The sequence below is a fragment of the Athene noctua genome, chromosome 23 (assembly GCF_965140245.1).
Source record: "Athene noctua chromosome 23, bAthNoc1.hap1.1, whole genome shotgun sequence".
Lineage (NCBI taxonomy): Eukaryota > Metazoa > Chordata > Aves > Strigiformes > Strigidae > Athene > Athene noctua.
Genome location: NC_134059.1, coordinates 8,847,111 through 8,869,914, shown reverse-complemented (window position 1 = coordinate 8,869,914; position 22,804 = coordinate 8,847,111). Strand labels below are relative to the sequence as shown.

Sequence of the window (22,804 nt, the reverse complement as noted above, 5' to 3'; positions counted from 1 at the left end):
CTGAAGTTACTTTGTTAATTTTTTGCCATTTTTCATAACACGGAGCCTCTTAACAAAAATTTTGCTTCAGCAGCTTCTGTCTTTGCCGTGGAAACGTTTGCTTCTGCTTTCAGCATTCTCCCTGCCTCTCACGGAAACCAAGCATGTGCTTTTAGCTAGTTCAAACCAGGGCAGAGCCTGACTCCGATCTTCATTGTTTTGCGGGATGACTCTGAGAAGCTGGTATTTTTGTGTTTGCAGGTGTTTGTTGCTTAACATCTTTGCTTTGCTGGTCATACCAGCGCGATGTGCACAGCTTGCACGTACCGTGTATTCACGAACAGCCTCGTGTGTGTGCATTCATTGTTCAGAGATAAAGACAGAACCATAACTGGATCTCATCTCTGATACATTTTTTTTTTCCTTTAACTATAGTTTCAGCTATCCTTGTTTTCCTTACCTGTCTCCTCTTCTTGCTGTTCACATTTCTAGGTACAATGTTCCCTAGGACCCCAGGTTTCCATCTCATGTTGATTAGGCAGCTTTGTCTAGCTTTAGCATTTATTTCTTTTTCGAAGATGAGAATATATTTTTTCCTTCCTATCTGTATATTGTAAAATCAGGAAGCTTGTCTGTAGCAGCCCTTATCCTTTCAATCCAGTGTACTCACTAACGTAGCAGTCATGCTGGCAGTTGTTTGGGAGAGCTGGGATTTGCCTCTCAGCCAGGCATTGTCTTTAATTATACTTGTACATTGCAAAATGGCATCCTAAAGGGACAGAGAGGGGATATTTGGAGGGATTGTACAATAAATTTTCCACGTCTGGAAAAAAGGAAGTTATCCTGCAGGGTGTCTTGTACACAGCAGAACTGCAGATGCTAATTAAGGCCGCCTTTATATTTAGTTCAGTTTGTTATGCTGTAGCAGGTTAGTGTTTGACAACATCACAGGAAACTGTGCAGCGAAGGCTAAAGGCAGGATGCCAGGAACTCCGTTCATAGTCCTTTTCAAAACCGTCATTAAGACCCACAGTCCTAGAGTATTTGGTTCTGTGAAAGAATAATTGCCCTGAAATTCTAGCACACCCGTGTCGCTGGCGATGTCAGTGTTACTCTGATTTTCTGTGCATGTTTGTAACCTGCATGTGCTCTTGTAACACGGCGTTAGGTGAGCACGGGAGATCTCTCCGTATGCAGTTCTTCATCTCCCGGACGTCTGTGAGCGTTTGCTCAGAGTTATTTGAGCTCAGTTCTGAATCTAGTCTCTGGTCAAAACGTTCATGCTAAAAGGATTCTGAGCTGCACCAGACGGAGTGACAGGGGTCGTTGGGAAAGGGAAAAGGAATCTCAGAATCCATTTAATAAATCAGTAGGATCAGGCCGCCCAGCCTGCAGGGTGACTGCCGTGGGGTACGTGTCAGGGGTTACGGATCTCTGTCTTTGTGACGAGCTGATGGCAGCAGCAGCAGCAGCAGCTAATGAGGGAGCAGAGCCCTTTGGGGAGGAATTCCCTGTTCATTTGGCAGAGCTTGAACAAAGAAATGCTCTGTTGGTAGCTGCTGCGTTTCAGCGCAGGGTCCTGGGCAGGAGGTGTCGGGGCTCTGGGGTCCCTCCCGGCCGCTCTGCCCCGCGGGTCGGGCGTCGTGTGCCCGGGCACTGCCAGCGGGACAGTCGGGAGGGAGAGGAGGGGGGCACGAGTGGGCTTACCTGCGGGTCTAGATGGCTTAAACTGGCCACCTGACCTCCTGCAGTCTTGGCTCTGCTTACGGCCCGGTCTCCGCAGGCCCTGGAGCCAGGGGCCTCTGGTGAATCCCACGTTCCTGGTTCGGGTTTCCGAACCAGGCAGGTCCAGGCAGTGCAGCTCTTCCAGGGTGATTCCGTGTGCTCCCGGAGCCTCTTTCGCTGGAGGGGCTCTGTGTGCTGGGGGGCACTCGGCTGGAGGAAAGCCTCTGGAAAGCTTTCTGGGCCGCCTGGTCCCACGCGTGGGGCTTCGTGCCTTCCCCCAGCCAAGCTGGGCTTTTCCGGGTCCTCAGGCCCTCTCCTCCCGTGCAGGGTCTGGGGCTGCCCAGCACCCACGCTGGGTCAGGATCAGCACCCGCAGTGGGGCTCGTCCTCCCGGGCGGCAGCCTGGGCTGGGACCAGACCCCAATCCCTGAGTGCATCTCGAGACACGGTTTGCTTCTACATCCCACAAGTGTCCGTATGACAGTGTTTTGCTCTCTGCTGGCTCTGCTCGTCCCCAGCAGGCCTGGATAGAGCCTCCCCCCACGTAGAACAGCCTCAGGCTTCCCTGGCACGGCTCCAGTGCTTGGCTCGGGTCCCTCATGTGCGGGGTCACATCGTGGGAGGAAGATGATGCTCACTGCCGGTTATTTGACCCCAGCCCAGGGACCCCGTGTGTGTTCAGCACTGCTGAGTCGTTTACAGATGTTGCCGCAGCATATTGTGATAAAATATCATGGGATTAGCACACAGCTATGTATTATAATTATATGCAGTGTGGCTTATAATAGTTTATTAGATTGTCATCAGTTAGGCATAAAGCAATGACAACTCTTTACTATCTCATTTATAATACTCTAGAGAACAGCTGATTAAGACACAAGGCAACCTAAATCACTGGGGTATGTTTCTTTCAGTTTGGAACATTTTTTTTTCTCTTTTTTTTTTTGTCACTTTTGATAACAGAAATGCTGCATTGCTGACAGCTCAAAGTTCCCCTTCCGACTGCACATGCCAGCAAAAGTTTGAGTTACAAATGTGCCTTTGATGCAGCCTGGAGGGAAAGTCCAGATCAATAACTCCTGAATACCAACTTATTTGGTCTTGAGAAGCCTTTGATCAGTCCCCTCGGGTCTGGCTGTTCTGCGGGGCCATGGCCATTTTCACGTATGTAAGGTCTCTTCTCGGGTGTTGGAGGGGACTCCAGCGCCGTGTGCGGAGCCCGTGGTCACCACGGCCAAGGGTGGGACCCAGCCGAGGTCTCCTCTTCTGGTCATTCCTTTGGTGTGTTGCACATTTTCATATGTATGTGTTGATTTTTTCTTTTTTATTATAATACATACACATGTGTAAAGTACCTCGTTGTTGACTCTGCACTTGACAGTCACCTCTGGCGTTTCCCTCTGAGTTGCTTTGTGCAGATGGCCTCCTGCTTTCTTAAACTCAGCCTGGGGGACTGGAGCACCTCCCTCGCCTGGACTGGGGGCAGTTACTGTCTCTTTGCTGGGTGGTAGAAGCACCAAACCGTGAACTGACAAACACCAGGTAGTAAAGGGTACGACAGCCTGTTTTCCCTACCTTTCCTCTGTTTAATGCACTTGTCTAATCAGCTCTTAGACCACCAGGTGAAGGTGCCCCCGGAGGGGCTGGGCAGGGGGATGCAGCAGGGACAGCTCTGGGCTCGCCGCCCTCCCACCCGCACGCCTGCTTCCTCCAAGCCAGGACCTTCAGCTGCGGCCTGGATGCGTAAGCAGAAATAAAACCAACTCTCCTTTCTTCTTGCAGGCAGCATACAAGGCAGGCAACTGCCAGGGGCTGTCCCTGTCTCCTTGGAGCGATGAGCTGCCACAGCCCCATCACAGCGCGGGGAAACCGAGTCGGGGCTCCCGGCTGCACCCACAGCCAGGCTGCTCCTCGTGCTGTGGCTGGAGCTGGCGGAAGAGTACTTCATTCCGTGTGCAAATTTATTGTTTAAATATTTTCTCCTTCATTATAATTTGAACTGGAGTTTATAAAATTCGGGAATTTGCAAGTACTGTCACTATCAAGCTGGTGGCTGGTTTCCAGGACAACAAATTACAAACTGTTAAAGCAACAAAACTTTGCATGAAGTTTTCCGTGTCTCATGTTCTAGGTATTCTACCAGCTAGAGAACTGCATCCCCTAAAGCCTTACAGTAAATGGTGAGGAAAGCCCTGGCATTGCCTAATGAGGAAAGTTTTGTCTGGACGGGAGTTGGGAGGTTGCTGTTTACACTTGGACCATAGATCATAGTTGCTTGAAACGCTGGATCCCTGCAAGGTCTCCTTATGAAGCAGCTTGTCTTCATACTTAACGTGCAATAATGAGATGGTTTGAATTTTATAATCTTATATAATTACTCTCAAAATAGCTTCTGATTCATCCTTCCCTTTGAAGATTATAGTTTGCATTCCAATAAGCTCTCGCATGGCAGGAACCCTGTGGTAGCAGCAAATTAATTTTTAAGAAGTTTTTTTTTGTCTAACTGAAACTTTGGCATAGCCAGTTCGAGCATTCACGTCTGCACCTTCCTGTAATGCGCTCCATAGCTGGGTGTGGGCAGGAGACAAGGAGGCTCGTCTGGGTTCCTGCCGAGCCGGTACTGGCGGGAGGGAGCTGGTGGGAGCTGATAGTGTGAGACTCAGTGTGCAAGGACTGAGGAAGCACGGAACAGGATAAATCTCCTTTTAGCTTCGTGCAGGAGGAAGTTGAGGTTGCAGAGCTTCCAAGGGGGCATTTCAGAGCCTCTGTGAGTGTCTGCTCTCAGAACATCCGCAGTGTTCACCTTGTGAGGGTTCCACCCCTCTGCAGGTTTGGGAGGGGAGTTTGCCCTTGGGCTGCGTGTGATGAACCCCGTGTGAAAGCGCTCATCGCATAAAGCCATCTATGAAAACTCTTCCTGCCTTCACGCTGTTTTCGATTCACTTTCATTGTGCTGTCATCTGTGGAATTACCTGTGGTTGGCAGAGTAACTAAACAAGATCTGGGCGTGCTCCACAGCAGAAAACAGCTGGAAAAGCTGTTTGCCTTCACCTAGAGAAACCCTGTGAAGCCTACCGGGGTCGTGGGAGCGTGCAGGTGCAGGAGTCTCGGGGTCTCTGCGGGTATTACGTAGCTTTGTGCTGTGCTGGACACCTGCGAGGAGGGATCAGTGAATCTTTACGTATGTTGCCAAAGACAAAAACACCCTGATGTGTTTGTTTCTGAATGGGTCATGGTACCAAGTATTTCTTTGACTCCACTTTCCCACATACCCAGCAGAAGGATGTGGCACTGCCCCTGGGTGGGTGATGCTCCCTGTCCCTCTGCCAGGGCTCCCGACAGGCCGCCGAGCCCCACTGGTCTTAGCGGGGTGTTGGTGGGTGCAGGGAGAGCCGCAGCGGCTGGCGCTCGGTCGCTCCCTGCGCAGGACGCTCTGGGCACTCTCGGGAAAGGGGCTGGAACTGTGGACCCGCAGGTGATCAATGTCCCCGGCGCTCTCTGGGTCTTGCTGCTGCATGGGGGCTGCTCTGCAGCCCTTATCGCCACCCACAGCATGAGATAATGTCTGAGGGAGGGACGACGGAAGCGCTGCTCAATCTGTATTTGCGCTCTGACCTGGTCCTTTAACATCTGCTGAGAACTTGATGAAATATTTTCCCGTCCCTTACAACCCACACCTCTGTGATCATGTTTGAGCAGCAGCCCCTGCTGCAGCTCCTCACCACACATCCAGCTCCCACGCTGCTTGTGAAAAGCAAATTGACTGCAGTCAGACTTTGATGTGACAGCTGCTAATGACTTGTCTCGCTCAAGAATATTTCAGGACATATTCCTATAGCTCATAGCTGCCCAGAGAACACAACCAGTAAATCAAGAGGAGAAGTGCTGCTGAAGTTCCAAACGACAACCAAATGGCAGCGAGGAGGCTGCAGGTGTGACAGTGGGGACATCAGCAGGGGACTGCGCTGGACTTAACCCCAGCAAAGAGACAGTCAGTGAGCAGCCTTGCAGCACTCACCTCGCACAGCCACGTGCGCTGCAGCCCCCAGTGCCCCCTTAGCTCTGGGCTCTGTGAGACAGAGCTGCTTGTGGATACAAGAGTGGAGCTGTGCTGGATGAGAGGGACAAGCTGAGGTTTATTTGCTCTGTTTCTATCCCCCGGCTGTGGCATGCTTGGGGGGGGATAAGGAGCTGGCTGAGAACTGCACGCTGCTGCACTGCAGCTCGCCTCGCATCCAGCGCAGCATTTCACGATTTATAAGAAGTCCACTTTCCTTTTCAAAATTCCGGTTGCAAAGTGCTCTGCTTGCTGCTGGCTCCGTGGTGCCTCTCAGGGTTTGTTCGGAGCTGGATTCCCGGAGGGGTCCTTCCCCTGTTCTGCTGGGGTTGCTGCTTCAGTTCTGGCTGGGCTGCTGCTGGATGCTGTGCTGCAGTGTTGGTTTAACATTCGGTTTCTGTTCCGTCCAGTCCCTGCTCCTTCCACTGTAAAGCTTCAGAGCTGAATGGCTTTGCTAAATAAATATGTCTAGAGCTGGGATTTAATGGAAAACTCTTCCTTTTCCCCTGCTGTTGTCCTGTGCTCCCCCTGCCCCTGCCTCAGACGTCCGAGATTCTCCCCACAGTTTCTCATGCCTGATATCCAGCCCTCAGCTAATCAGACTTACATTGCTGATGCTTCTCAATTGAGGGAAAATTAGATCAGCAGCTGGTGGGTGCCTCACGTGGTGTTTTGTAGCCCCAGAGCTGCCTGTCTTCTCCTCCAGCAATAACTCTCGTAGTAATCCATCATTTGAATGCATGATCTCTACAAAGCCCTACAGAAAGAGAACAGTATATTCTCATAAGCACTGTTGCAATAGAAGAATACAGCAGAAATGGACAGAGAAGCCTGGAAACATCTCCTGATGTGGTATGAGCAGTGATCAGTGTGGAAAACCAGCCAGGCGGTCAGTACCAGTAAGGTTAATCCATCGCCATCACCCCCTGCCTCTGGGATCTGCCGTCTCCTCCGGGAGTATCTGCGGTGGGAGGACGTTACGTGCTCCAGGTCATAGCTCAGGACCACCGGGAGTGGATTTTTCAGCTGAGAGAAACCTTGTGGGGAACAGACCAGCCAGAGCTCTCCTGATGCTGAGATTTTCCTCTGGCCACTGGAAAACTTACCAGTGAGAGCCTGGTGCAGGGAAGATGCCCCGTTGCTCTTGGCAGCATCAGGTGAGAGTTTTTGTCGAGGTCTGCTCAGGCCGACAGAGCCGCGGGACCACCCGGCCGGGACCCCCCAGCGGGGAGTCGGGCCGAGGGGCCGCCGCTGCTCTGGTGGAGCCTGTGCTGGGGGTGCCCGGGGCCTGCAGGAACCTGTCTGTCCTCCCGCAGGCGATGGGGGGCTGCGGGAAGGGGACGTGGGCTGGTGGCACAGGTCCTGGTGGCCGTGAGGCTGAGCCCCTCTAGCATGAGCCCGGCTCCATGCTGGGCCTCAGCCTCCGGCACTGAATCTTTCCAGCCCCCTTGCTCTTCCACTCGTGGTATTCAGACTTTGTTTGAAGCCAACAGGTACCTGGGATGACTAATAGATGCTGGAGTGCCGTCAAACGCGTTTTGTTTTCTCTATGGGGAGTGGGTGGAAAGAAAGCTAAATTACATCTTCAAGATATTAAATATAACTCTTCCCACTAAACTCAGAGTTGTCCATGAATCTCTTTAATGACAGTGCAAGCTACTTCACAGTAATAGAAGTCAATGTTGCCATAATTAGACCAGTATTGTCTTGCAGTTAATAGGCTGTTGGAATCATGGCTTTGTCATATTATTAATCGTTTTCTGTTTGGACTTTGCTAATTATCCCTTTTGGTAACTCAGTTTGGGTATTATGAAGTCCTCAGGGACGTAAAGCTGAAGGGTAGTTCCACCATATTCTCTTAATTAGTTCCCATCCAAGATGAAACAAAATGGATGGTTGTACTGATGATCTGCTTCGTGGGTACCAGGGCAGGGGAGGGGCTGGACTAGCCAGGAAATGATCCCTATCTCCTAAATTCGCTTTTAGCTTTACAGTTTTTAATTACTCCACTGTCCCTTTGTCCTGCCCTGGGCCATCTCATCTTTTATTTGAAAGGCAGTAGAAAGTAGTGGCCTTCTAAGAGGTTTTACAGTTTTGAGCCATTCTGTGAGCTTTGTTGTAAGATTCAGTAGCAAGGCTTTTAGATGTCACAAAAACACAAACCAAGAAGTCAAGTCAAAGTGGAATGAGATATTTTGCTGGTGAAGTTGATAGGTTTCACACATCCCCTTCGTGCTCTTGCCATCCCCATTGCTCGCTGCCAGCTTCAGGTTTTTTCTGCAGTGAGATTGTTCTGTCAAAGAGCATTTCACTGCTTGAGTCCTCTGCCAAATATCCACCGTTGTGAAATTTTTTTGTGTCTAAATGCTTGAATATGATCTGGTCTCTCGGCTTGTGTCCCTTGCCGCTGACTTGGGGTGTCCCTGCACCCTGTCCCTGTTGTGCTGGTCTTGCCCCGGATCCTGATGGGAGAGGGACGGTCCTGGGCGTCACCCAGGAGCTCCTCACGCCCTCACCCCGGGGCCTTCGTGGGTACGTCACTGCTCCCGCGGCAGGGAAACCAGAGCCCTGAGCTGTTTTTATAACAAATCGGGCTAAAGCTGTTTGTGCTGTCTCTGAAGACTTTGATTCATTATTTTTCCTTACGCCTGGCTGCAGGGGTGGGAGAACAGTGTTTAATGGTACCTCCTACTGCTTAAGTGGTGATAAATGATCATTTATCATTAGGCTCTCCGCACGGCTTGCTTTCTCCTGCTCACTGGAGGAAAGCAGCACAAAGACCGTGATCCACGGCCTTCCCATGGGCGTGCTCCTGCCAGTCCTGGCGGCGAGTGGCTTTCTGGTTTAGAAAGCTCAGTTTCTCTCTCCATCAGCTGCTCTGATGGGGAATCTGTGGCACAACTCATCAAAAGCTCATTCCTGGTTGAGAGGAGCCTTTCCCCAGTTCTCCTGGTGTGGAAATTCTTTCGGTCTCACTTTGCAGCGAAGGGCCGGGACTGCTGGTGGTGGGTGTCAGTGGCCACCTCTGGGGCAGCTCTGTGGGATGTGATAGTGCCCCGTGTCTGTGGGGTCTGGAACAAAGTCTCAGTTCTCTGGGGAGTTTGGGTGCACACAGAAGGAGGGGGTGTGTCACAAATGCACAATTTCTCTTTTGCTTTACTTGTCATGTTAAATCTCTGCCTCAAAAAGACCTTCGTATGTGAGGCAGGTCATCCCCGAAGGGGCTGTCTCTGTTCCACCAGGTAAATAACAGCTCGGTGACTTAGCCCAAGCATATCAGCTCATGCAGGTAAATGTTCGTGTCCATGTCTGTGTCTCTCCTGCTGATTGTTCCCCCCTCCCTCCTCGTTAGTCATGCGAGAGCTTTGTCATTGCTGCTCTGTAGCTAAAAGCGGTTTCCAGCTGAGGGTTCCTCTGGGAAGCAGCTCTTGCTCCCAGGGGGAGTGGACTGGAACATAGCTATGTTAGTTTGTGTTTGTCACCTCCTCCTTTTAAGCTTTATCTTTTCAATTACAAGTTGTAATAAAATCCATTTCCCAACACGGCAGTTTCTCCCATGTCTCTGAAGGGAGCCGGGCCAGGATGAGACAAGACCAGGGTGGGGAATGGCTGAAGCCGCTTTGCTCCTCGAGGCCCTGCTTGCCTGGTAACAAAGAGACAAATAGATTGCTGCTATGTTTTTAGAGGAGAATAGAATAAAACCATAGTTCCTCTTGTATTTTTCCTCATACAGGACATTTCTCAGCGCAGTAAGAAGCTGCTGTCCCTCGCCGAGCTCCTCGGGGAGCTCCGGCCAGCGGCTGCGGCGTGGGGGACGCTTGAGGACCCCAGGGCTGAACTACCCCGCGCCGCGTCCGAGGGAGCGCTGCCCTACCCTGCACACCGACACATCCCTCCTTACCCCCGCTCAGGAAGCCTCGGCTCCAAATGTTGGGAGAAAACAAAGGAGCTAACCTTTCCCTGGGCTGAGGTGTCCTCCCGGGCTGTTCTGTCTTTGGGGGAACAGGTCTTACCTCCATCCGTGCCAGGAGTGCCCAAGCAACCTCTGGCCTTGGGGCATTTTCTGTTAGACGAGGAATTATCTTGCTTTTACAGCTTCTTGTAAGTTAAATGACATTTAAAGAATAACATTTTGAATACTAGCTGTTTTTTTAAAAGTAACTGGTATTTTCAAATTCATAAGAGAAAGCTCATTAAATCAATTAAGGTCAACTCTATCCAGCTGATACTTAAGTTTAATAAGTCACCAAAAAGTCTTGGGGAATTCAATGTCATCTTCAGACAAACCAATATTCTTCTCAGGCAGATGCTTAAAAAATGTCAGTAAAATCCTGATCCCTTCTACTTGTGTTTTATGTGAGCTGTCAGAGGAAAGAGTAGGAGGTCATGCATAAAAGTATCTGTGAATCCTGTCAAATACATTATGAATGCCAGCTCAGCAAGAAGTGACACGAACTACGATCTTTCTCAAGCTGGCAACAGGTTTTCAGAAGGGGTAACTGGTTATTTCTGATGTTTCTGTTAAGGAGCCTGGTGTGCTAGTGGAGTTATTCATGCCATAGAACCTCTTGGAATGGGCAGAAGCATCTTAACAGAAACATCAGAAACTTTTCTGTCACGTAACAACTCCCAGCAGGGATGGATTCTGCATTGACACTATTTCCTTTGTAACAACAAAGTCCAGGTTCCTCAGTTTTCTCATGGAACTGTTTGACGCTGAGTTTCCTGGGCACAATCCCAAGGTTCAGCTCAAAGTAGGAGAAGGTGGTACCTCTGTGCTCTCTGCTGTGGTGAGAACACGTTTAGCTAAACCTCTCAGGAAGCTCCACTACTGATTTGTTCAGTCCTAGTTATCATTGAGTAAGACAGGAGTAATGACCTCTACTTCCACCTTGGAGCTACAGCAGGAAATAAATAGTGTGGTTTGACCTGTACAGAAGCTTGGCGAGGGAGAGGAAAAGTTGCAAAAACTTGTGGACAGTGTTTGTTGTGTCCCTCTGGTCCTGCTGGCAGCTTCCAGCCCTTCCTTTCAAGTCAAAGAACCTGTGGGCAGTCAGGAAGCTTTGCCTCAAGCTCTTGGTGAATTTGTTAAGCGAGGTAATTTTGTGGAAGAACAGTGCGTTTCCTCTGGGATGTCAGAAACAACAGCGGGTTCCCCAGCAGAGCTGCCTTGTTCCATCTTGTGTCTGATGCTTCCTTGAGATTTCACTTGTGAGAACTGATGCGAAAATCCTACATGTTTAGTAGGTGTTGTGTTCCCAGATAGCATGTTAGCAAAGTTTGATGATATAAATGTGTTCCTGAATACTTTGCTGTTACAGTTCGTCAGTGGTGGTAGGGGTGTTTTTTTCTTGTGGGTTGTTTTTGGGTTTTTTTACCAATTTTTAAATTCAGCTATTTTGTTAAGGTAAAAATTCAGTCTTTCCTCATATTTCATAAATTCTCTTAGCCTTAAACATTAGAAGTCTTATTACAGCTGTACAAAACTAAATTATATGACCAAAGGAAACAGAAGGTCTTCCTATGGCTCCTGTCTAAGGTAAAGCGTGTGTCAGGGACCACATTCCTAGTAGCTGTGGTGAAGCACAGGTGTGAGTTTCCCAGTTTATCTTCTAGGAGATAAACCAACTGGTAAGGATATGTTTTGTGGGAGATTGATTTAAATGCAGTTTTTGAGTGAGTCTGGCATTTCTTAGAGCTCCTGGAGGCGAGAAGGTGTTTGCCTTTAGTACGCTGAGACATGATCTGAAGAGGCGCTGCCAGCTCGGGCGGACGAGGCTGAAATACTCGTGTCTGCAGCCACGAACCCGTGCTCTGCTGTGGGAGGCTGTGCTGGCCCGCGGGGGACGAACGGACCCGGGTCCCTTCCTGGGCGCTGCCAGGGCCGTGTCGCGCTGCGGGTGGGAGCTGCCGCCGTCCCACACCCCCATCCTGGCGAGGGCCCCGCTCCGGGGGAGCAGGGGCTGAGCCCGGCTTGGAACCAGCCCCGTGCCGCAGGGGAGCAGCGGCCGTGTCCCGCTGAGCCCTTCCCGCTCGCTCACTGGCACCGGCAGCTGGTCCTGCCTCCCCCCGTTATCTCTGCAAGAGGCTCATTACACTCGTGACGCTCCCCGAGAGTCCCGTCAGCTGTGGCTGCTCACACGGCGCAGAGATGCTCAGCACCAGCCCCGCTCTGCAGCTCTCGGGCCGCGGATTGAGTAGCTGCTGCCTTCACGTGGCAGGACCAATCGTTTATGGTCCAAGCATACACATAAACAGAGGTGAGTCAGAGGTGACGGTTATTCTGTGTAAGCTTCTGGGGTGGTTTTTTTTTTTGATGTTTTTTTGCCTGTCTTTCTGTCCTGACTTGCCCTTAGACAAGGTAAGGAGTATGGCTTTACTGGTCACCGCAGATAACACAGCGGGCGATCAAGGAATTGTCTGAACTCACAGCAGCCTGCGACTGAGCTGCCCGTAGTCCTGGCAGGGCAGACTCAACTCCAGAGCAAAACCTGTCTTCAGCTTCAGGGACTTGTATTCTTTGTGATTCTGAACTCTTGGAATTTTGGTTTGGGTAAGAATCTGGGAATTAATACACTGTAAGAAAGGAACTAAAAATAACCACTTTTTGAAGTGTTGTGAGTCATTTCACAGCCCGGATCATATATATAAATATATCTCTTTTTTTCCTGATTCTTCAGCCATAGGTATGGAAGCTCTTTCCTCTCCAGAAAAAGATTGAAATGCTGAAATACTTAGTGTATGAGGTAAAGGTGGCTCAGAGAGTCAGAGAACATACACAGCTTCTGTGCTGTTCAGAATAAGGAAGAATATGTAGTACTTTCCATACAGCCTCCTTCTATGTTTGGTTTCACTGCATCAGCAGCTTGTGATTTTTTTTTTTTTTTTTTTTTTTTTGTATTGGTATTTACTTTTTATTCCCTATGGGCACATCTTGTCCAGATGTGAGCACTGGCAGTACAACAACAATCTGCTTCGAGGATCATGGTAGAGAGAATTTTTAAATACAGTGTCTGAACACCTGTGGTATGAAGCAAAAAGGCTGTTTCTGCCAGGAGAACACTGGAGCTTGTTTCTGTCATGCAGTTCTGCAATTCTGCTCGATTTCAAACTCAGCAGTTTGCCAATGCCACAAAACAAAGCAAGGATGATGTTTTATAGCCAGTCTGAGCATCATGGTATAAACTTCATAGCTCTGGCCATCTGGAGACGCCCATTTCTCCCCAGATGTGCTGGGGCAGGAAACGGTCCTGAATCTGTCAGGGGAAGCTTGGGTTTGACTCTTGGTTGTAGAACCTGCTAAAAGCTCTCCAGCAGTCTTGATATAAGTCAGTTTGGACCATTTTTTCCCTTTACATATGGCTTGCTCACCATCTTTCTTTTCTTTCTTTTCTTTTCTCCTTTCCTCCTCCTTCCCTCTCCCTGTTGCTTTTGCCTTCTCTCCCCGTGTAGAGCTCTCCGTCAGCCTCCTTGCAGTGATAGTTATTGTGTGTGGCCTGGCCCTGGTGGCAGTTTTTCTGTTTCTCTTTTGGAAGCTGTGCTGGGTTCCCCGGAGGAACAAGGCCATTTGTTCCAACCTGGCCGTCTTGCAGAGCGAGGCAGGCTGCAATAAGGAGAACATGGCCGACAAGCTCAAGGACACGGGTGCCATAAGTTTCCTGGAGGCGGCGGTGAAGATCAGCCACACTTCGCCAGACATCCCGGCAGAGGTCCAGATGTCCATGAGGGACCACATCATGCGGCGCACGCGGATCCAGAGGCAGACGACGGAGCCCGCGTCTTCCTCCAGGTGAGCGGAGCCACGCGCGGAGCCACTCTGACGGTGCCGCAGCCTGGGATGCCTCGGGGGGTAGAGAGAGCACTCCCGCCTGCATGCTGGGTCACTTCCCGAGGACTGGCCGTTAACCAGTTGATGTGTTAAGACTGGTTACCATGGGCCCTTCTGAAAAAATCCAGGATTCAATCCCTATTACTGTGACTCGACCTCATTGTGTCAAGCCGTCAGCGTGCTTTGGCCACTTTAATTTTGTTCCAGCATGAGAGGCAGGCTGAAGTATCAATGATGGTGTGCTGTCAGACAGAATTAGACCTTTCTGCTCTCTCTTGCTGTTGTGGCTCCTAGCAGAAACAATTAGATAAGCAGAATTGACGTATCGTTCGCTGCACACGCTCAGGACCAGCTGCGCTCGGCGCGTGTCTCTGTCTCAGCCAGGGACAGAGCTGTCGGCGCCGTGCTCGGTGCATCAGGGTAAGGCTGCACCGACCTGGGGACACCTTCTTGGCAAGAATACTGAGAAATACGGTTCCTCTTCCTTGACACAGAAGGCTGTGAAACTGGGACAGGAAAGGGTGATGGCGGGGTCCTGGCTGTGCCCCAGCACTTCTGCTCGCTCTGTGCCCACGACGTGTACGAGAGCGCGACCGTGGAAACAGACATTGCCCAGAAAATTGGCTGCCGTGTTGCAGGATTAATAGGGCACCGATCACAGCCTTCTGTTGGAGGAAGCTGGAGTTAAAATCAGCGTGGTGCCACCTGCAATTGTGCCACACACTCTTTTATTTAACTACGCCGCTTTTTGGACAGCTGATTGCCTCTCCGTCGTGCACACGCTCGTTCTGCTCTTATTGCACCTTCCCAGTGGAGGAGAATACAAAAGCTCAGCCTGTCTGCATTAGGACAAACAAAGTGGGACTTGGTTGTATGTGGGAGGGTTTCAAAGACACTTTCTCAAGCAAAAGAGCCCAGCATGAACCGCAGGCAGGCAGCCAGACCCGGGGACGCTGGGGAGCAACCTCAGCAGTCTGGGATCTCTGACTCAGAGCCCAGCCTAGCCCAGGCCAAAATGCCTTTGAGGAACCTGCCAAGGAGAAGTGAGGTCTTGAGCACCGAGTATCACCGAGAGCTAATGCTCCGGCTGTAGAAGTTCTTAGTATGGTTAAATAACTCCATGTACTGCTCTTGTAAACACCAGATAATCTGAAATAATGCCCTGAGTCCACAGAAAGCTTTTGTGCTTTGCTTAGATGAAGCTTTGCTTACAGTTTCCCTTGTGCTGAGGGGGGGCTCAAGGCAAGAGACAGCTTCCAGATGAGGCTGTGCATTCCTCCCTGTCAAGAGTTATCTGTCGGTTTCTGATGAGAGTCTGTTGGGGAAGTCTGGAAGCAGCAATACCGAGAATAAAACTTAACTGTCTGAGCTGGTCATGGTTCTCTCACTTTAAAATTTTTTTTTGCCTGAGGGAATCTTAGTGCCAGTATCTTGGAAGCGTAAGGACTGAGGGTGGGAAAGAGTCTCCACACTGGGTTGTCCCTGGCTTCGTTAAGGAGTTCTTGGTCTCCCATGTTCGGCTGCGGGCTGTTACTTGTGTAACAGGTGAAACGACGCAGCTCACTGCAAATACTCTGAAAGTGAGGAAAAGTGCTGGGTTGGTTCCTTTGACCACTGGAGCTGTTCCCTTCAGTGTCCTTTTCCATAGCGTACGTGGTTTCTCACAGAGCTCAGGAGCACCTACTGCACTTGTTCTCGTGCTCTCCCTGCTCTCCTAGCATTAGTAGCCCAGGGGAGAAAGAGGAGAGAAATGTCCCTGGAAAACCATACAGCTGTCGGCATTTTCTCCTGCAGGCACATCTCCTTCAAAAGGCACCTTCCTCGGCAAATGCACGTCTCCAGCATGGACTACGGCCTGGATCCGCCGGCTGTGGCTGAGCAGCCGACCAGCATCGGTCGCATTAAGCCCGAACTCTATAAGCAAAAATCTGTTGACTCTGAGGATCCCAAAAAAGAGGCAGCAAAAACCTGTGGGAAAATTAACTTCACTCTGAAGTACGACTATGAGAATGAAACACTGACTGTCCGAATTCTCAGGGCTTTTGACTTGCCAGCCAAAGACTTCTGCGGCAGCTCAGATCCCTACGTGAAGATCTACCTCCTGCCCGACAGAAAGCGCAAGTTCCAGACACGAGTCCACAGGAAGACTCTGAATCCCACCTTTGATGAGTCCTTCCACTTCCCTGTGCCCCATGAGGAGCTGGCGAGCAGGAAGCTCCACCTGAGCGTCTTTGACTTTGACAGATTCTCCAGACACGACATGATAGGAGAAGTTATCCTGGAGAACCTGTTTGAGGCTTCAGACCTTTCCCGGGAGACTTCTGTCTGGAAGGACATTCAGTACGCGACGACGGTGAGTGTTGCTGTGAGGTTTGTCCTCCCTGGCGGCGCGTGCTGCGACCCGGCTCGGGTGCCCCTGCGCGGGGGGACGGGGACAGAGTGTGGTGAGCGGCTCCCAGGCAGGACGGCTCCAGCTTCTCTTTTTGGCTGCTTTGCCTGAAGGGGGAATCCTGCACAACCGCCAGCTGGTGGGTTTATGGGCTCCCTGCAGAAGGTGCTGTCAGCCCTGGGGACCTACAGCCACCGCACGCAGGGGTGGCAAAGGCTGTTGTACTCAGACGCCTGTCAGCTTTGCCTGTTTTTTTTTTGCCTGGAATTTCATCCTCTTGTTGTTATCTCACCCACAGCGAGTCTCACTGACACCAGGTTTGCTAAAAAACAACTGAGGGGTTCGTTATGTCCCTGTCTGGCACCCCTGTGACATGCGGAGGGTCTCAGGTCCTGGCTGTCTGCCATGTACACACGATAAAGTCAGAATTAGCTCTGGAGGGCCACTACCAACCTTCGGAGGTGCTGGGCTTTTCTGTACTGAGCATTGTCTGATGCGTTGCTGGCAGCTCTTCCAGAGCTTGATGTGGGTTTTTTAGTAGTTCTGTTGAATTCCCTCTGAAAGTGAAACCAAGCATCAAAGAAGGAAATGTCGCAGCCACTGTCAGGGTTTCGGGGAGTGGCAGGAGAGGCCACCCCCTCCCACTGATCACTGAGTGCAGAGCAGTGACATTAACCTCTACACGGTACTGGCAGCTCCTCCACTGTTCTCCCAGGAGGAGCTGGCTGGTTCTGAGGGCAAACAAATGATTGAACTGCTTTGCAGTTGGACACCAAGTCAGTCGCTGTCTTTGTCATTTCATGTTGTTATTTCTGGACCTGGAACACGAGGTGTCCTCCCCCCGTGGCTGAAAGCATGGGCCCTGTCGAATCGTCCCTAGTGACTGACATAATCCCACGACTTGCAAAAATCTCTCCAGCAACTTTCTTCGTGGCTCATCTCATACCTTGGCTCTCCCACTTTCTGTACTGTGGAATGAGCTGTCAAATACAAAGACTTGTTGTGCTCTGGTCACCGGTATTCAAAGACATTTGCTCTGTAGCTCTCTGCAGCTTTTTCCTCACCAGTTGTACCCCTTGGTCACTGCTATTAGCCCTGGTTCCTTCACTGCAGCATGTTCGGAACTTTCTAAGAGAGCTGTGAGGGGTGACACGGGTGTGCAGCACCGCGTCCTGTGCCGTGTGCCGCCGCGGGAGCGCAGGGCCCGCCACCGCGGGGAACGGGGTGTGCTGGCAGCCTGCTGGCCCCGGCGGCCGCTCTCGGTCTGGCAGCAGCCCTGGCGGGGCCTTTGTCGTGTCTGTCTGAGGGTGCTGAGACACACACGGCGCCTGCCAGGTACCCCGGGGCATTGCTGGGAGCGTGCTGCGGGCTGCAGCTCCGCGGCCTTTCCAGCATCTTGCCTGCAAGCGAGGTGGGGGGGAGGCACAGCACCAACCATGGGGAAAGTCAACGGTATTAATTAGCAGGGTGTTCACAGCTCCTGGCTTTCAATCCATAAATAGCCGTGTCTGTCATGATTAATGGGTGGTAGTAAAAGGAAAAACGCTGGCAAAGAGGCCAGCAGGCTTCAGGCACAGTCGTTCGCCTGGCAAAGGTTTGCTGGGAGAGGAACAAGGTGCATCACAGGTGCGGGTGCCTCTTGGAGGCATCTACCCCTCTGCATCTGCTCTGCCCCCGGGCCTCAGCTCACTGCCAGCGCTGCCCGGCTGGCGGTGGTGCGCGTGGTGCTGGGTCCTGGGGTGAGTTCACCTCCGTGGCAGCAGGGACGTCCCCTCGCCTTGCTGTAAGATCAGTACAAAGGGTGTGGTAAGCCTGAAGAGTTCGGAGGGAAAATAACCGCGGGCAGGAGTGAAACTGGGAAGGGGCAACACTTGGTATCACCAGAAGAAAAGTACAGTAAAGGTGAAGCTGCAGGAGAAGGTTATGGAGTTCGTAACCTGTGTAGGTTCTGTGTTTTGCTGGGATGGGTCTGCAAGAAATAGTGGATGTTTTCCTAGCTGACTAACTAATCTAATTTAATGGGGAAAAAACCCCCCACAAAACCAGGTGGAGAGACGCCAACAGAAGGATTGTTGAGGGAAAAACCTCCAAAGAAGGTGTGAGAGGAGCAGAGTCAACATCGTGCCCAAGACGCTCTGTGCAGCAGCCTTGAAGAGCTCCCACAGAAGTGCCAAGTGCCACGTTTGGCTCCGTCCCCTCCTTGTCCCTGTGCCATTCTTTGGGAATGGGCCAATATTGGTCCATCTCAGCCAATTGTAACACACCCAAGGACATTTCTGTTTAATCAAATATGAGAAGGGTAAATACAGTTTTCATAATACCCAAGGAAAGCTCTGGGTGACTAATAATACATTAGATTGATCGTGTGGGTAAGAAGATAGGAACACACTTAAGCAATGATATAAGCTATTCACATAGCTAGCACTCAACTAATTAATGATTGTACAGCTTGTGAATCGGTGAAACATTTCTGGTTTCAAGTCTGCAGAGGTTATTGATTCAGAGCTTCCATTATTTCCTGAGAGGCACTGATATGAATTTTGGAAATGTCCCAATGTCTATAAGCTGCAAGAAAATAATGTACCCACAGGACATGCTTTACTCCCCTGGATTTATGGTTGCAAAGAAAAACCCCTTGACCTAATACAGTGAGGTCAAAGAACAACTTATGTTGGTTTTATACCCTGAACCGGTCCTCTCAGTGTGAGGAGAGGAATAGGAGGTGAGATGACACCCACAGGGTGCTCTTACGGTCTCATATAGGGCAGCTCTCTTCTGACACCTGTGTCCAAGATCTCCCAAACCAAACAGACCGAGGGACAGACCCAGCCCAGGGTGTCACCTGGGTGCTGCCGCGGACGTGGTGTCCAGCGCAGGCGGCACAGTGAGGGTCAGGTGCTCATTTCTTCGGGAACAGAACAACCATTTCTGATCATAATTTCACAGTATTTATTTTAAATTCTGTTGTCAGTAAAGTCTGTAGCTAAGACTGGTAGATGCGGTGTCTGACTGGAGCTGGAAGCGCTTCAGTGTGAAGGTCCAACCCCGGTCCTCAAGCGCGGTCAGGATGCAGTGTCAGCGTTGGCAGCAGGTTCCAGACACTTGTCATGAAGTGCCTCCTCGTGCAGAGTTATTTATTCAGGCTCTTTCTTATGTAAAGCAATTCATCTGAAAAGAGGAAAAATACCTCTAAGGGTAACAAGAAGTGCCATGTTTTGAAAAACAAATTGTAATTTTGGGCACACGGTTTTGCGTGGTGATTTGAAGACGCTGTAAATGAATGAGGCTCTGTAAAATACTGAGCTCCCCGTCCTCTGCCAGTTGGCCACACTGGAGCCAGGCAGCACAAACCAGGCTCAGCTCGGGGTGCGGGTGACACGGGGTAGAATGTTCTGGCAGGCTCAGTGGTGCCGTTCCCTGCTGCTTGACCTCCAAGAAGCGTCCCGGCGCGGGGGCACCGTTGCAGCTGAAATGCGTCAGGAGTTGGAAGCTGCAGGGGCTCTAAAAGCTCTTTTGTGTGTGGTGAAGATGATCCCGGTACCTTATAAAGTGCCTTTAGTAATATTTTGTGAGGCAAGAAATTTAGCTCCCAGGAGACACATCAAGAGGGGGAGGAATAGCTCCTCAGTAAATGTTTCCACACGTTTCACTGCCGGCCCCTGGCAACGAGGCGGCGGCTCGAGATCGCAGTGTCGCCCGGGGGGAAACGGCAGGATGCGCTGGGTCAGCGAGGAGAGAGATCCGAGTGGGAGCTCTGCGTGCGGGAGAGCACTGAACTCTTATCTACCAGCATTAAACTCTTAGTTACCAGCAAACAGCACCTTCTGAGACAACGTTTGTTTAGATACTTACAAGTCTAGTCATACATTGTTCTGTCCAGAAAACATTTGGCTGCCACTGTGTCTTTTGTACACTCTATGCTTGAGAAGATTTTAAATGTATTTGCTAGTCAAATGAAGTCTTCTCAAGAATCAAGACTTTTATATAATGTTCATTAGTATTCTGCACATCTAAGTGGAATAAATATCTAATCTTTGCCTTACCAGAGAACGAGAAGGAAATAATTTGGCAAAAATCTCATCCATCGACAAGATCTATTCTCCTAACACTTAGCAGAGCTTTAAGTGCCTAATGCATTTACTTGTCTTTCTGGTTCTATCACTCTACTACTAACAGCTAAAATTTCTTTTCAGCAGATCATTATATCGCATTGAAATGAATCAAACACTCTGTTTCCAAAAATAAACGGGTTGTTTGCTCTACAGATGTGGGATCTGTATGTACCAAATAAGATTTTTTTTTTTTAAATCCATTTTTGGAAGGTGTTTGGAAATCTTTTAGCTGACTTCAGATGATAATGCTTTCTAGTTTAAATAATACTTTTGGTTTGTTTATCTTTTTTCCTGAATTCCCATGAGCAATGATGGAATGGGCCTTTAGGAAGTGTAGTAGATAAGGCTGTGTGTACAAGAGATGCTAAGAGCAGTGTGTAGAAGTTGTTTTATGGGGCACTAAAAGAATAAATTGTATTGGCCTCTGTGTAATCCAGAAGCTGCTAAACCTGTCTGAGTGCCATCTGCTGGTTAATTCACTGTTTGTATACGTACATATACATGCTTCATACTGTGTTTTAGCTCTTGAAGGCATCTCCCAGGGGTTGGTGGCCCAAATGATAGTAAGCATGTCACGACCTAAAGGCTCAGTTGTTCTGAAATGGAGCCCCTCACGGTTCTCTCCTGTTTTAAAGCTGTGACCCCCTGGTCTGTAACTACCCAGCCATTCATGCTCAACTTCAGAGAAAGTCTCCGTGTTACGCAGAGGCAGCTGCGCTCTCGGCCCGATGTCAGGCCCCAGCAAAGTCTGTAAAGTCCGTCACGGAGCCGGCGGCACCGGCCGTGCTGGCGGGTCGCTTGCGGCAGGGCACAGCCAGAGAGGGGCCCCGCTGCGTGCTCAGCTGGCGCCTGTCTCTGACCTCGGTCGCCTTGGTCTTACATCGCTCAGCTGAGGAAATAGATGTTAGTGCCACACGCTCGGCACTTGAGGATCTGTACTGTGCATTCGAGCAAAACTTGATACTAACACAATTTCCGTAATGGCCTTCATTTGGTGTTGGATACCACTTGTGTGTAAGCAATGGAGCAGAAAGAGGAGTGCATTAGCTGTCCCGCTCTGATGGGACGCACGTACTCTGCAGTGGAAGGTTATCCCTAACTATGATTTCAAGCTATAACATTTGGACACACATTTTTTTCCCGTTCCCTGTATTCATTTTTAGCCAAGTAATGTTGGGATACACTGGAAACAGTGCCATATAGTGAAGTGTCATTCACTTGAAAATGTGAGAAAATAGAGAAAAATTCACTTGAAAATAGAGAAAAACCTGTATCGGTGTGAGTGCCACATGAATCCTGCATGAAGCCTTGTGTGGTGAGGCTGGAGGCAGCCCAGCTGGTTCCTGCACGGTCCCAATAGAATGTGTTCTCTGTTCTGTTACAGGAAAGCGTGGACCTGGGCGAGATCATGTTTTCCCTTTGTTATTTGCCAACTGCAGGTCGCCTCACCTTAACAGTCATTAAATGCAGGAATCTCAAAGCTATGGATATCACTGGTTACTCAGGTAGGTGCTGGACGGTTGAGAAGGGCCCATTGCAGCCACACCTCCTCCTCCTCCTCAGGTAGCCCCGGGTGATACGGGCATACATCTCGTGTGTCATCACGGGGACACCTGACAAAGCCTTGTCCATGTTTTAGGTATGAACAAAATTTTGAAAGTAGAGTTTTCCTTTGAACCCACCCCCAAGGGCATGAATCCAGGGAAGGTGGTTACGTGGGCGAATGAACGGTTCAAGGAGGCTGCCAGGGGTTTCCCTTCCCCAGCGAGGGTTTGCAGGGTCAGAGCTCTGACCTGTCTCTTGGGTTGGACACCCCAGATCTGCTGCAGACACTGACCCTGGCAGTTTTATGTGAGTCAGGAGTTTTCCATGGGATAACCTGCTGCAGCCAGAATCAGGCATTTCACCCCACAATTAGGAAAGGGTCACGGGCCGCCTGGTGAATCCCAGGTGAGTGTGCACTCCTCTGTACGGTGGCCAGCACTGGAACGTTCGGGTCACAGTCCCTGTGCGCGTTCACAGCTCCAGAGAGTTGGCTTACAAACTCAGCGTGCATGGATTCTGGATTTCAACATTAAAAGCAGTTTCTTTTCCAGAGATCAGCATCAAAGTATTTGAATTTCATTGACAGCTTGCATAAAAGGCAGTAACAATACAGTAAAAGATCTTTGCAGAAAACATCTCTACTCAGTTGGAGCTTGATGCCATATGAAATGTTTGAGAACTGAGACTTCAGATGGAGCCAGCTCAGCGTTTCTGTAATAACGTTGCACATTTACTGTTACTTGAAAATGCACTGGGACTGCCTGGGCAGCCGTCAGAGCGAGCAGGAGCTGTTCGTAACTTGAGGGCGTTCTGCCACGACCCGCCCGTGGGAAGCAGGGGAGGCAGAGCTGCCCTAATGCCTTTTCTTTCTGCTGCTCTCTGACATTGGGAAAACAGGTTTTAAAATTCCCCTACTCGAACTCTGCCACATAACGCCAGCACTTGGCTAGTTTTGGTAGTGGTGCAGGAAAGGATCCCTGTAAAATACCCCCCCCGGCCTGTTTGGATTGCCAAAATGCTGCGTTACATTTTGCTCTTGGTCAAGTTTTGGAAAGGGATGGTTTTTCGGAGAAAGCGCTGGGTTTGCTGTCTGTGGCCATGCAGTTACCACGAGCTAGCGTGTCTGAATGCCCGTCACCATCTCCTGGTTTGAGATGGGGCCTTCTCAC

General features: G+C 50.2%; 1 protein-coding gene across 5 annotated transcripts in view; it reads left to right on the top strand.

Annotated features, from left to right (window-relative positions):
- Nucleotides 1–22,804, top strand: part of SYT6 (synaptotagmin 6) — a 36,334-nt gene that overhangs the window by 5,683 nt on the left and 7,847 nt on the right. For 3 of the 5 annotated variants that reach the window (XM_074925332.1, XM_074925331.1, XM_074925333.1), the window contains exons 2-4: nt 13,214–13,550; nt 15,384–15,942; nt 21,475–21,595. In XM_074925332.1, the coding sequence (XP_074781433.1) occupies nt 13,214–13,550; nt 15,384–15,942; nt 21,475–21,595 (1,017 nt within the window). The remainder of the gene's footprint in view (nt 1–13,213; nt 13,551–15,383; nt 15,943–21,474; nt 21,596–22,804) is intronic. The other 2 variants (XM_074925334.1, XM_074925335.1) reach the window with 1 other exon arrangement.